General features: G+C 37.0%; 1 protein-coding gene across 2 annotated transcripts in view; it reads left to right on the top strand.

Annotated features, from left to right (window-relative positions):
• Positions 1–15,534, top strand: part of RSPO2 (R-spondin 2) — a 102,853-nt gene that overhangs the window by 63,370 nt on the left and 23,949 nt on the right. Inside the window, exons 3-5 of one of the 2 annotated variants that reach the window (XM_057408207.1) lie at positions 4,390–4,533; positions 5,563–5,751; positions 10,524–10,596. In XM_057408207.1, the coding sequence (XP_057264190.1) occupies positions 4,390–4,533; positions 5,563–5,751; positions 10,524–10,570 (380 nt within the window). In that variant the 3' untranslated portion in view covers positions 10,571–10,596. The remainder of the gene's footprint in view (positions 1–4,389; positions 4,534–5,562; positions 5,752–10,523; positions 10,597–15,534) is intronic. The other variant, XM_057408206.1, reaches the window with a different exon arrangement.

The raw sequence follows: 15,534 nt of genomic DNA on the forward strand, positions 1-15,534 counted from the left end.
GCCTTCCAGTATCCGAAGGGGCCTATAGGGATGCTGGGGATGGACTCTTCATTAGGGATTGTAGTGATAGGACAAGGGGTAATGGGTTAAAACTTAAGTTTAGATTGGATATAAGGAGGAAGTTCTTTACTGTGAGGGTGGTGAGGCACTGGAATGGATTGCCCAGAGAAGTTGTGATTGCTCCATCCCTGGAGGGATGGAGCCAGGCTGGACAGAACCTTGTGTAACGTGGTTTAGTGTAAGGTGTCCCTGCCCATGGCAGGGGGGTTGGAACTTGATGATCTTAAGCTTCTTTCCAACCCTAACTATTCTATGATTCTAAGTGTCATAGGGGTGCTAGAGCTCACTGAAAATCAAGGAAAAGGGGACTTGGACTCCTAAGTCCTGTACATAACTTCTTTTTTGCCACTCAGTTTCAGTCAAAGTCAAAGATGGTTTAAATTTCTGTCTTTGAATTCTTTTCTGACAGTGGCCTATTTTAAGGGAGATGATATTATCCTTCTTTTTCTGCTTTTTCTCTCTAGAACCAAAGATGTCCTTCAGTTTGGTAGATTTCCTGCCTATTGACTGAGCAGTGCAATATTAGCTTATGGAGTTAAGTTTCTTTCTTGAGCATATTCTGTAACTACTCTCAGTCATGGGAGCACTTTTACCTGCTATAGTCTACCCTTGGGCTCTACTGAAATGTCAGTCATACACATTCTTACTCTTCTGTCAGCCTAAATTAAGAGATTGCACAGTATCAATAGATTTTTCCAATGGAAAAGTTATATATATTGTCCCATAAAGCAGCATTTTAAAGCTCTTGAAGAGGTAAGTTTCTGTTTCGCTTTGTTTTGTCTGAACACCAAAGACAGTTGAGCAAACCACTTCTGTCTGATTTCAGCCCAGCTCAGCTTCACCAGACAGAGTAGTGACTTCTCTTCCACCCTTTCCCCTGGGGGGTGAAGTCATGGAGCTGTGAATTTATAACCACTCCTGGGACAGCTTGTGATTGAAAGTAATCTACTAGAAAGTTTTTCTAACTTTTGGAGTACTGCTGTTCTCCAGTTCTCACTTTTCAATTTATAAATATGTTTTTATCATGAAACATTATACTCTTTATTGTTTCTAATATTACTTTTTCCCATTAATTTCAGTGGGGTCTGGTCAATTTGATGGGATAAGAAAGTTAGTAGTTTAAAACAGCCTTTGCTGAAGCAATTAGGACCTTTGCCATGGGTTTTGGTGAGGTCAGAATGTTTTCCTTTTAGCATTTACATACAACTCTTGTGGGAAGTATGGTGTGACATTTTAAAAAGTGTCATCTGTTTAGAAACAGTGTGGCTAATCAAGCATACCAGTAGATTTCTATGGGCCTCCCTGAGTGCTTTTTGAAGTCCAGTTATATGTGAATGGTAGGAAAAAAGCTGTATGGTCTTCACATGGGAGTGGCTTTCAGTGGTGCTTTATACCTTTCAAGTGAAAGAATGGAAGCATGTATTTCACTTTCTGGCTTTCTCAAAACAGAATCACTGGAAAGAATACATGAGATTGTGCTAGAAGAGTTGCAGTAAGTGTTATGATGTCTGAGAGGTCCTGGTTATGAATAGAGGGCAATAGGGCCAGGGGGATATAAGGAGACATGATGCTGATCAGGAACAGGAGGGATTTGAGGTCTAGTTGGAAGCAGACCCTTGGTGAGATGCTGAAAATTGAATACAAGTGAAGGAAGGAGTCAGGACTCGAGCATCTAACACTGACCTACAGACTTGTTGCTAGCTAAATGGAAGCTGCACCAATGAAGCACCCTTTACTTCTTTGCTGTCACGTTTTGATGATTAGGTTTCTGTCATTGTTGCCCTACAAATATGGTAGGCCTGCCAAAAGTACGTGATTGTTCTTTGGGGTTCTTCCGCAGGACTGAATTTGTCAACTCTTTCTCCCCTTTAAGCCAAGCTTATCTTCCCTGCGCCCCCCAGAGTTCTAGGCTTCTTACTGCTTCTCAAGTCTCCCAGGCACCCTTGTCTATCTGAAAACCTCTAGTGGGCACCATTTTCTACATATTTTTAAAGATTTATTCATTCACTAATTTAATGTTTAAATATGAGATATTCGCGGGTTTACTAGCAATACACAATAGCAGTTTAAATAGCAGTAGCAAGCTGCTAGTAAGCAGTGGCAAGCAGTAGCAAGCAGTAGCAAGCAGCACCAAGCAAAGGTGAGGCAGGCTTTTGCCTGCTAAGCATGTTTATATGTTATAAAAAGGCAACTTTTGTTAAAAAGTTTTTCATTTAATCTCTCTTTCACCCAAAAAAGTTCAAATGGATTAACTTTAAAGTTTAAACTTGTAACTCCCCAACATGTTTTGAAAGCAATAGTTAAAACGATATTTATTTCAGAAAATATACTTGCGTCACTTGGATGTGAAGAAGGGTTAAATGATGCTAATTTTTCTTTTAATGTTCTGTATTATACCTCATCGTTGAACTACAAGATCTGGAAAAACCTTGATGTCTTTTCACACTGTCTTGTGTGGGTGGGCAAGAGGCAAATGTTCTTTTCTGAATATTTACGCACACTAGGTGTTTGATTCAAGCATTGCAAGTAATAAAGTACTTGCATAGTACATCTCGAGTAGATAACAAATCTCAAACGTAATAAAATAACTTGCAATTAACTATTGCAGTAACTCTCCAGAGCAAGTCACCATATCATTTGTGCAGTCAGATTAATCTAGGGAAGTGATGTTGCAGGGTTATTGCTTGGGCAGTGATCTTCTCTTCTTTGGAGAATGTTTCAACCCTTGTTCTTGGGAATTTCCTATAAAGTAAACCGTGGATAAGAAGCCCAGCTTGTGCTGCTTGTGTGAACACAAGTTCTTAAAGCCCCTTTGAGAGATGCTGGACACAGGAGTCAGCAGCATACAGGTTATGTGTGGTTGTGTCTAAACAGAGCCTGCAGAGCTTATCTTTGGCAGTGCAAGACTTCAAACTGATATTCGCATTCCTTCTAACCAAAGAAAGGAGTACCAGCATTTGATTTTTTTATTTTCATGCAATATGCCTGATTTGTTGTCCAATGCCACAAGAAACCTGATCTAAAAAGCCTCATATTGCCCTAATTACTAACAAAGAATAATTTTCCACCACCACCCAGTTTAAGTGTTATGTTGTGCTTTACTTAGGCATGTTGAAGTTCAGGAATAAATACTAAAATCTGTTTTATAAGGATTACCTAAATTTGAAATGTTGTTAAGGGAAGGGCATATTTACCAATAGCTATTTCAGAAGTCATTATGGTTTGTATTTTTTTTTCTTTAGAAAAGAATGAAGAATAAATTAATTGACCAAAAATACTCGTATATTGTTGCATGACCTGAGTAACAAATGTTTCCTTCTGTGACTTCAGATACCTGAAGACAGGATAGTTAACTATAAATTAACTATGTTAGCTGAAGGATTAGATTATTTTAAAATAATTTTGAAGTGTTTATTACTTTTCCAAGTAAAATCGCTTTTCCTTTTTAATCTTGGGACCATTTTTCCCTGGCATTTTTTTTTTAGGTATGTGTGACTGACTTTCATAAGTCTCCATGTAAGTATTTCCACTTCTCAGGTGTGCATCTGAATGTTGATATCTAGCTCATTTCCAAGTTGCCATGTTTTAGTATGGAATAGGATGTTTCTGAACAGTCTGCCTCCGAGTCTGTAGTCTATCATGGATGTAGTCTATCTATTCTCTTAAATTTTCAGAGAAATCCAGTATTTCAAAACACAATAGTATATTTAATGTTGGGGGATTTTTTGCTAGTGTTTATAGCTTTATGTTTTTTAATCACTTAATGTTGGGTTTTGTTTTTTTTTATGGGTTAACTGCCTTAATAACAGAGAGGAGTTACATCCAGAAAAATTGAGGCTTTTTGCGTGGTAGCACGTATCTGGTAGATATGGACATCAGATATAATACATGAAAGCATTCATTCAACTATTTACAGGGTCAACTCATGAAAAGAAAACATATCCTGCTTCTGATGACAAATAGTAAACTGAAGACAGTGCATACAATACATGCATACTTCCCAAAAATTTTGTATCATTGGCTCAAAATTAGTTAAACACAAAAATAATGTACAGTGAACATTTTTCCTCCAAAAAGATGTAATTAACTCAAATGTTACCTAACTATAGAGGTTTTAGCTATATTTTTGATTTAAAAAATATGACTAAAATGTTGTACGGGAAAATGTGGTAAATAGTTACAGTTAATTTCTCTTACAGAGCAGATGAATTTCAGGATGACAATATTCCTCATTAGAGTACTTCTTGATTTTTTTTATAACAGTTGTTCAATTTTTAGTCTGACCCTAACTTAGCTGTTTCACTGTTCCTTATGACCCTTTTAATTCAGGATGCAGAATAGAAAACTGCGACTCCTGCTTTAGCAGAGACTTTTGTACCAAATGCAAAACTGGCTTTTACTCGCACAGAGGTCGCTGCTTCCGAGGATGCCCCCCTGGATTCGCAGCTTTGGAAGAGCTTATGGAATGTGTGGGTGAGTCTTCTAGTACAGCAATGCTGCTAAAGCAGCTCTTTTTCCAGTTGGCAAGTTCAAATATGGCACTGTTTGTGAGCTGACATTTCCTATGAAGAAATACTGACTACTGAATTGGGTCTGCATTTTTTTTATCAAAAAGAATGATTTTTTTTTTTTCCCCAGACTTTGAAATACTGCATTAATGGGAATGGCAGTCTGTTCTGCATCAGAAAGTTCTTTCCTTTCAATTGTAAATCACCGTGTATGAGGATTTACAGTTCAGAACTTACAAGATTTTAGGAAGGCCATTTTTTTGCATTAGAACTGTAAATCAGTGATGTACTTGTTGGGTCCTTGCCCTCACAAAACTACCTGCTCATTTGGCCTTTTACCAAGGCCAGAACCCAGGGGCAGGGCAGGTTGCATTCCTGTAATATATTCACTTTCAGTTTCTTTGCAGCCCCCCACCTTTTTCCAAGGGAAGTACAAATATAAACCAAAAAATAAGGGTGTTGGTTTTTTGTTGGTTTTTTTTTTTTTTTCATAGAAATTACTATGTAATTCCAACCAGCATTGGCAGTTCTCACAATATTTCTCAAGTCTCACAATTTGGTGTTTTAGCTTGAAGCCTTGGAATTGTGCCAGAACAGATTGTCTTTCAAGAGTATCCTTTGAATTTCATGATGGCTAAGGTCTGGAAATGTGAACTCTTAAACTTTGCAAATCCTGGTGACAACCAAATGAGATTTATTTATTAAAAAAAAAAATTAATAAACTGTGATTTTAGAAGGCTTTTTGAGTATTTGGGAATAACATGATGTCTCTACGTTCAGATTGATAGTCAGATGGTTTTATGCTCAAGTTGACGCTGGCTGAAATGATTTTCAGAGATTTTCTGTAAAAGATTTTAATTTTGTTTGGAAGTTTTTGCCTGTTAACAGTAAAACTTTCAAGTGATGCTTTATAATATTGTATTCCAATAAAAAAAGCCAACCACAAATTAAAAACAAAATAATTGCTTACTTGTGTTTTCTTTTGCTTTATCAGAAGGCTGTGAAGTAGGTCAGTGGAGTGAGTGGGGAACTTGCAGCAGAAATAACAAAACATGTGGATTTAAGTGGGGCCTGGAAACGAGAACAAGACAAATTGTGAAGAAGCCAGCAAAAGACACGATACCATGCCCAACCATTGCAGAATCCAGACGGTGTAAAATGGTCATGAGGCATTGTCCAGGAGGTACGTGTAAGTGTAATCCATGCCACAAAAATCTGTATGAGCTTTCTTTTAATTGAAATCCTATTTCTAACTTGAAAAGATCTATTTCATCCCAGCCAGAGGGGAAATCCTGTCCCTACTCTGCCAGCTAAGGCTGAAAGGCAATACTGCGGCAGCCCTGATTTGTGCAGCAAGGCTCAAGGGAAAGGTTCAACATGATTAGTGTCTTAGTATACTGTGAAACTATTTTTCCCGGTGTGGTACTGAGGCTTTTTCAAAGAGGTGCCCCATGGAAGAAAATAGGTTGCAGTTTGAGCTTCAGCATTGAAACAATAGTGATAGTAGAATAACTAATTGCTTTGCACATGGGAGGAGAGATTATGATTCTAAACCTTTCTGCAAGCAGCACACCCAGTGCTGGTGTGATGGGGATTTAAATTCAGTAAAGCTAGGTACACATGGCATTGTTAGCTGGAATGTTACTTGTTCTGAATATTGTAGATCAGGGCTAAACTTTGATAGATGTGATATTTGCAGAACAGTGGTATATATGAAGCTTTTCATCAGAAGACTAGCTTATGATAGTTACCAGAGGTAAATTTACTAAGAGTTAGGAAATTTGTTACCTAGACTATATCAAGATCATTGATCAAATCTCTCCAATTTTTCACTAAGTATCAGGAAAGACATTGAATAAAAATTCAGTGTGAAAGGTTTGAAGTACTCCCTCAAAACTACGGTCTCCAGTAAATCCTAAATATAGCTGTTCTCTCCTGTCCTTCTATAGTGTGGATTCCCTGCCTGTGTTTTTGGAGATAAAAATAGATTTATATAAAACTGCAGGTTTGAACTCCCCACACTACATGCTGATGCTTAATAATGCTTCTGTACCATCAAATAAAACACTGGCCAGAGTATAAACTCTCTTCTCTCACCTTAGAAACTGCTGTGAGAGAGTGTGTTAGTGGTATTTTAAGTACCTAGGCTAAGTCATCTCCTGGTCTGGTTATCTCTGCAGGTGAGGAAGCCATAGGATAGGCATTGTCCTGTTTGTAATGCCTGCTTCATAGTATGTTTTAATTATGATTATACACATGGCTGGTCGAAGATCCCGCTTCTTTATCATATTTAATTTAGATAGCAAGTTGCTGCATTAGACACTCAAAGTGTTTTGTTGCTTATTTAATCAGTGTGAAGCAGCAGGAGACAGAGACACTGGTTACAGGGAAACTCAAATCAAGCAGATCCTACCTCCTAAAATATGGTGTTTTCTTAATGTCAGAGATTTTGTAATTGAACTTTTAAACTGAGGAAATAAGAGGAAAATGTAAGATTAGCACTACTGGGGGACTGAGGAACCATAACCCCTGTAAATGCAAGTTGAGAGGCTGTTAATAAGTGCTTTTTTCCTAATGTTCTCAGTATATAAACTCACACAAATGTGTAGGGTAAGTATTGGATTGTAAAGCTAAAAGAGTTGTAGATTGTGATGGATGAAACCGAGCACAGGCAGTAAGGTTATTTTTGGTAGAACAGGGTCAAACAGTGCTTTTGTCACATGCTTTTCTACTTCTGTACAGTTTACTGTTTCTATTTATGGTCCTCACCACAGAAAAACTTCCGAAACAGATTTTTACAGATTTGCAGAATTGGAGTTAAATTCAGTTTTCCTACTAAGTACTTCAGTTTCATATTTATCAGTGATTTATCAGATGTTACCATCTGGCAATGGGTTTGTGGTACAAATCTAGTGATGAAGAAGAATTCCTTATCACTTTCCCAGTATTTGCGGAGTTGTAGAGGTTCAACCTGGAATGCAAGTGAAAGATGATTTAATTTCTTTCCTACTTAAGCCAGCAACATTAAGAGGATACTCTACTTGATTTCAAATATGTTACTGTGTGATATTTTCTTATTGTCAGTACTAATTGATTTAACTGTTATTACCAGGTGGGAATGTGACATCTGTGTATCTGTTCCTGTTATGTATGTTACCCTGTGGCTTGGGTGTAACATGACTCATACTATGAGAGGCTGGATTTAGAAAAAGATTAGTTTGATTGTTCAGGCTACCTCCTGCCCATGCTGGTCTTTTCCTGATAAGAATTTTTCTCCTCTTTATCTCAAAAAAAAAAAAAAAAAGAAAACAAGAATTTTTGAAAAAGAGTGGTTATGTTAAAAGCAATGGGGTAATTAGCGGCAGAAATGTTCTGTGGACTGATAAATCTTGTGGTCTTGAAGTTTTCCCATAGATTTATTACAAGTATTCTCTTTTTACCTCTTATTTTACATGGTCGCCATGTTCACCGTAGTAGTTACTCCTCTTTTATTTTTACCTTTGAGAAACTTGCAAATTGCTCTCCTTTTGTATTAAGTAATACATGAATATTACTCTATGGCAAACTCATTAATTCTAGTACAAATGATGATGCTATTTATGAATGCTTATTTAAGACATGAATCAAGAGAGATGAAGATGTCATATATGTATGCATTAATTTCCTGAGCTCAAAAGGGGGAAGGCAGCAGGACAGGTCATAAGGCTATAGTGGGAGGGACTGCTCGCCTTGACTCTGGCATGTAATTGGACGTCATGCTGGTTGACTGGGTTTTTGTGCAGTAATCTTTTATCTAACAGTAAAATGACCCAATCAGATTTTCATTATTAATATTTGGAAATTATGACTAAAAAGACTAAAAGATAAAAGAATTTATAATTAAATACAGAAAGCTAATGAATATGCAGACTGTAGTACATAGAATTTACAATATACAGCCTACTGCATCTTTCTGTTAATTTTGCAGTGGCATTGGACCAAATCTGCCCTTTTTTCACATCAGACAGGTAGAAACTGCATTAAGTGTAGCTCCACTGAGTTCTGGCTCTGCTAGGCTATTGTTATCACCAAGCAGGCTTGCCTCCTTTGCTGTATTTTGCGACCACCAATTAACCTCAGACCAAGAAGACTTGGCTTTAGCATGTCTGAAAATACAGCCGGTAATTTTCAGTTACAAAGCGTAACTCAAAGCTTCTGCAGGAAAAAAGGAAAAACTCTTTCAGCATCAGCAGACAGCTGACAAGAAGTAAGCTCCACCAAAGACACTTTGCACAGTGCAGGTTTGGAAAGTAATAGTAATAGCAATAGTAATAGAGCAAGTATTTCTATGAGTATTTTAGTTGATGGCCATTTTGCACATTTAGTGAAGGAGCTAGCAGTTGGGAGCAGGAAGGGGCAAGATGAATGTAGCTTGGAGTATGGCTTAACACTTGGAGCCTGGCATGCTTATTAGTATGTTTGCTCAGGAAACAAGCTTTTCTCAGCTGCCGAATCTGCTCGTCTGGATTGTCAACATCTGCTTTCGTACAGGGAGTGTTGTGCTGAGAGTATTAAAATGTTTGGGGTTTTGTTTAGCTGATTATATTTAAAAGGGATGGCTGCAGGAGAAAACTAATAGTAAAGGAAATCTAAACCCTATGGAAAGAAATTCCTAATCCTGCCCATTTCAGTAAGAGTGCCTGCAACTAGACTTTGAGTCTAAATTTAAGTCTCTAGTCTAAATTAAGGGGTATAGGCAAGAAATGTAGTTATGTTATCAATATAAAATCAGTTTGTGCCAGCTCCTTAAAAAAGCACAAAGGTTGTAATCTCTGTTTGGTAATAATAATAATAATAATAATAAAAAACCTGAATCATAAGTAGCTCAGGTTGGAAAGGACTGCAGAAGGTCCTTTAGTCCAGCCTCCTGCTCAAATCAGGTCAGCTGTGAGAAAAACAGGATTAACAACTCTCAGATATTAAATATTTTTTCTTTTCTGGACATAGCTCTGTTCCTCTTCATATACTTATTTGTGCATTAAAATATAGTATTTTACTCTTTTTTTCTTAGAAGCAAAAAACCAGGTACTAATAATTCACGTGTGTATATCTTCTTTTTCCTTCCTGTGGCAGGGATAGGCAAATTAGGAATCTGTTGATGGAGGAGCGTTTTTCTCCATATTTTCATATCAAAGCAGTAAAGAAAATTAAGGTGTGTTAATGATGAAATATGAGCAGATATGTTCTTTTCTTAATGTTGATGAATAACAAATCTGTTAGGTCCTCACAACCAAGTATGACATGTTGATATACACACACATAAGACAGAGTTACAGCATGATTCATATAAATGTTATTTTTCATGTAATTTGTGTGTTATTTGGTCATATGAATAGGAAATACGGGATTGAATGAATCTATGAAATCCTGTTCTGAAACTTCCCTTGCACACTAAATGTTTCAACTGAATTAGTGTTGCAGCACTTGGTGTTTTTTTTTTTTTTCGGTTTTAATTCTATTTTATTTTAGTAGGGTTTTTTGTTTTTTTTGTTTTGTTTGGTTTTGTTTGGTTTGGTTTGGTTTGGTTACATTTTTTGTTTGTTTTTTAAAAAAAAACACACCTGAGCAAGAAATACCCCTGAATAAATGCAGAAAAGAAAATGCCTACATATATGAGCTAAGAGATGAAATAGCTGTATTACGTATGCATTTGATTCATATTCATTAAAATTAGTTCAACTGTAAATTTAGTGTGACTTTTAAAAAAATGCTGGATTTTTTATATTACATTATTAGAAGTGATCCATTCTTTAGTAATTTTCTAAAGGGAAAACGCAATCCAATTAGACTCTTATCTGAAAAGTATTTAGAAATAGTTTTTATAAACTATATAAACTTGTACATCAGCTTGAGTAGCAGTTAAATTTAAAGCCAAGTGCTATCTGTCAAGGACCAACACTCAGGTTTCCTTTGCAGATTTTACAGGAATGATTGCTCTGTTACTAAACTGCTTGATGCTTTAGATGTCTCTCAAAGCTCTGTGAGCAAGGTATGGCTGTTGACTCGTACTCCTGCATTTTCTGTGTTTGAAATAAGTAGGTTAAATTAAGCAGCTAAGCAATTAAGTGTTCTGAAAAATATCAACACTTATTGAAAGTCATCCTTTCAATATTTTGGTTCTTTAGGTAACTATTCAATATTTGGGTTGGTATTTCCTTGAAACTGATATGGTGGATCATGCATGGGACTTGAGGCAGCTTGATTTTAAGTCACAATACTGCTACAGCTTTTTTGCTGTTTCATTCCAGATAAATATAACTGCGGGTTATAATTGTGGTTATTAACATTTGTGGGGTGTGTGAATATGGTGAAATAATACTTATATTGAAACCTTTAACTTAGCTTGGATAGATATAAGTAGCCTAAATTTCCTTGGAGTGCTGTTGTGAAATGTGGTTTTGGTTTGTTTATTTAACTGATGGGTCAGGTTTTCGAAGGATTTTAAGGGGCTTAGTTCTCTTTGACTTCAGGAGAATTTAAAAATGCATGTTCTTTTTAAAACTAGAAATAAAATCTTTCTAAAATGACGTTTAGAATGTACCTTTTATGACATGAGCAAAATACTTTTGTGGAAAAGAGTTGTCATCTGATTTGTTTTAGTTTTCCTTCTTCAGGACAACTGCCCAAAGCACATCTTGTCATGGACTATATATTTCTAAGTGCAAGGGTTTAGCTCTATGTATCTTATCAGGACAATTTAGTCTGTGGAATTTTATGTAGTGTTTTATCATATTGTAGCATGATACATTTTCAACTTATTTAAAAAGATTACCAGGGAATTGCTGCAGTGCAAAAGAGCCAACTGAAGCATGTTTTACCCTTCCTTCTGAATATAAATTATCCTTCAATCCTCCTTTTTAGTTAAAGTAATAGGAAATATTTTCTTGGGAAGTCTTTCACACAGTTTTTCCAAGCATTAAAAGGTTGTACGCACAATATATTTATTGCCATTATTATATCTTAGGCCAGATAAGTACTTTCAACATATGTTTTTTCTTAAGTATATTGTATTTGAGAAGTATCATGAGTATCATGTGAGGCAGTATCTCTTATGGGAGTAATCTTTTTTAATGAATAACCAAGTGTACCAGTGTGTAAATCCTCATAAATGACCAGTGTGAGTTATAACCGTCCCATGGCAATTATGCAGTTCAGGGTTGTTTAAAAATGCTGAAGGAGAGCCAGCTGCTAATCCACAAGGACATACAAATACCGAAGAGTGCTGTAGCTGATCCAAGTGCATAAATTGAATTTGTCCATAAAAGTGACTTGACAAATTTTATTGTGATACCCTTATGAAGTTACTCCTATTGGTTTTTGTCTTTTGTTCATTCTGTAACTACAATTCACCTGAAGGAGGAAAAGCCGCATATATACTCATTTCTGCTTCTCAACTGGGGAGTTATTTTTGTTACATTGTAGTCAGATGTTTCAGTCACAGCAGAGAAATCGGCAAACACTCTCCTACCTGAGATTGTTTTCTTCCCTGGGGATCAATCAGTAAGGCACATTTCTACGGATATCCTCTCCCATACCACAGGCCTAGGAAATGGCAGGTCTGCAGACCCATCTGCTACAGATACGGCATCATCAGCCTTGCTCATTTTTAAGGATTCACTAAGGCTTTCCTTGCACAGAAATCTCTTTTTAAAGTAATAAACCTATTAGGCTATACAGACATTATTTGTTTCTACAACGTTAATACAAGGGCCACATCCTGACATACTCCTGGCAGAATTTTTGGTTGGGTTCTTCTGATACTCCTCAGCTTTTTTACTGTTCATCTTTCCAGCAGAACATGAACCAACAATGGCAGGGTTTGGATTTTGGAAGTTACTCTGTGAATAATGGCGACTGTGACTGAAGTAGAAAGACTTTGCTGTACTATAATATTTAGAAAATATGCAATATTTTTATGCAATACTTAGATTCTGTCCCCCTCATCACACTTAAGGATACTGTAAGAAAATGTGTATGACCCTGAATGTTGGGCCTTGCTCTGCCGCACCGGCTTGGTGATTTCTAACCAACCGTGACAGAAATTAGATTATTTGGATGCACATGTGATAGCCATCAGTTAAATTATCAGTTTAAGTAGATAAAGTTTTTCAGACATAACTGGGTGCATACTCCTTGCACAGTACCAATGAAAGTAAATTATCTAAGTCTGCGCCACCCTCTAAATACAGCTGCTTGGTTGTTAAGCTAGGAACTCATTAGACTGCTGTAACTTGATTGATTGTAACGAACTGTCCAAACCCTCTATAATAGCTTTCTGCTGGAGCATCATTTTGAATGCTCTGCAGCCTGCTTGCTAGATACTGTAGCAAGTACTGGCAATCTAAGGTAGCCTAAGAGAGGAGCCTCATGGATTTGGGCTGAATTCAGCAGAGATAGTTTGCCACTGCCAGAGGGTGCAAGTCTGGAGAGTAAAGAATCCAGCGAAGAGGAGAAGAGGGGAAAGAATCTGAGAAATAGACAGTTATGGCTTCTTCCTGTTGTTTGGCTCTTTGGACAGAAAAAACATATATAGAGATATTTGGGTCCCAATTAATGGCTTTGTTAGCAGACTACAAAAGGTAAAGCTGCTTCACTGACTGGTTTCTAGTGTCCTTTAAAATCTGACACTGAACAGACGTGTCTGGTGCTGCACAAGGTAGCTCATTGTCAGCATAATGGTGTGCACAAGTTAGTTACCCCTGCTGAGAGACAGGATTTATTAGATCTGGCTCAGTCCTGTGCAGGCCATGAGGTATTATGTTTGTGATAAAGAACTGTGGTTTGCTGTATGGATGCATAGTTCATGAGCGCTAACCTGGGGGACTTATTCTCTTGTGGGGTTTATTCCTGTTAAATAACTGCCACAATGCTCAGAGAAATTCTGGACAGGGACACTGCTCAATTCATAAATGCCACAGTTTCCAGTACTCTGCTGTAGACCAGATTTAATTTAATTAGTTTTCACCAGCTGGCTACAAGAGTCAAGGGGGAATGCCAAGGGAATAGGTGAAGGAGCAATCCCCCCAGCTGCTCTCACTTCGAGTTGCTGCCAGTGTTAGAACTAGGGTGGAGTCAACTGCACACTCATAGAGAGTTTCTAGACATATCTGTATCTTTACATGTCATGAGCAGCACAGGAAGAGGGGAATGGGGGAAAAGATCTGCTTCTTTTTGTTATTGTTGCTTGGTTTTGACTGTTTATGTGGTATTTTATTAGAGCTTTCTGAAATAATTTGAAATAATCTTACCTCAGATTGGAAAGCTTGGTCTGATTCCCATCGTTCTTTTTGCTTTGCACCTCAGAAGTGAATGAAAAGAACTTACTCTTGAACAGTTTGAATATCAGGTTCATTTTGAAGAAATTCAAACATGACTGCAGATAATGTTTGGAAAAGGAGTGAGAACATGAGCAGAGAGTAAGACCAATAGAAAGCAGGAACTGCTCATGTTGAACAGGGCAGTCTTTCTGTGCATTGATTTTTATATGGTGTTATAGCCTCACATTAAAAACGGGCAGATTTGATAATGTTCTGGGCACTGTCTTAATAATGAATTAGCCTAAAATGAGTAGTAACATGTAAAATAGGAATGCGATACCACAGAGATAATCAAGTACCTGTGTCAGTCTGACATTCTGCACCAAATGATCAAGCATAAAAGCAGTATTAATTAGGACAGACACAGTACTGCACCAATGTTTGGGTCCCAAATAGGCTCCTTTTATGCAATAAATCTTCATCCTGAAGAGTATTTATTTTGTGTTTCTAAGCTGGCACAGCTTTAATTCTGAAGAGGCCCCAAAAATCTGATGTAAAGTGTCTTCCACTGAATTAGAATCCTCTATCATCTTTGCCATTTAATTTGAGAGTTTATCAGTGTGTTTCTTCATAGAGTGTCAATAAGGAAAAAGGCTATTTGAGTTCAAATAAAGGCTGAGTTTATACAGCTTTGCATATCACCTCCAAGTTTGATACTTTAATCTTGTGTCATGCACATCTATTTAGTGCGTATAAATACTGCAGGCACAGTAGCAAATTGTTAGCTCATCTTTTAAGACTATTATTTTGAGATATTTCTTGTAGAACCTAATTAGCTTAGCTGTTCATATATTTGTGCATTTTAAGCCTTTTTATTCAAATTCTAATTTATTGGTTTCCCATGAGCATTCCTTGGCATTCTTAGCTAATCAGACACTTAAGTCTGATGATGTCTGTGAACCTTGTATCAAGTCAAACTGCTGGAGAGCAGAGAATCATGCAGGTGTCTAGCTGCAAAGAGCCACTGCAGTAGGACACCAATGAGAGCAGGTGCTTTACGGCATGTCGGATTTGTTAAGAACTTTGTTTAGGAAGTTCAAACAAGGGGCATGACTTTTAAGCACCCATGTTTGAATTGCACTGTAATGTTTCATAAAAATCACAGGTATTTCGAATGGCATTAATATCCCATGATAACACCATGGCACACATTAGAGTGAGCTCCTGGTGAAAATGACAGCCAGCTGTTAAATCCTGTTTCTCTGACAGATACGAATGTGAACTTCTCTGTCAGATACAAATGTGAACATCTTGAATGGATTGCCAACTCTTCCTATACAAAGATTTCAGCACAGTAGAAAGAGTACTGTAAAAACTGTCAAATGTTTTTTTCTCAATTCATTGCTTTTAAAGTTGCACAATGAAACCTTAGCTGTTGACTAGATGCAAGTGCCAAGCAGCTTTGATCAGGTGGAGTGTAGCTGTCTTGAAGCTAGATTGCATTTAGCTTTAATGTTACAGTATCTTCAATACTGAAAAAGTGCCACATTTATCTGGTAGTTGAAATGACAAATGCCTAAATGATTCCTAAAACGAAGATAGGTAAAAACTACTACAGGGATGGTTAAATTCCAGCTTTGTGCTTTTGCTCTGAATTTATGGATCAGATT

Source organism: Pezoporus wallicus, unplaced genomic scaffold (assembly GCF_028554395.1).
Source record: "Pezoporus wallicus isolate ANWC-B61680 ecotype Strahan unplaced genomic scaffold, APGP_CSIRO_Pwel_v1 contig_3815, whole genome shotgun sequence".
NCBI lineage: Eukaryota > Metazoa > Chordata > Aves > Psittaciformes > Psittacidae > Pezoporus > Pezoporus wallicus.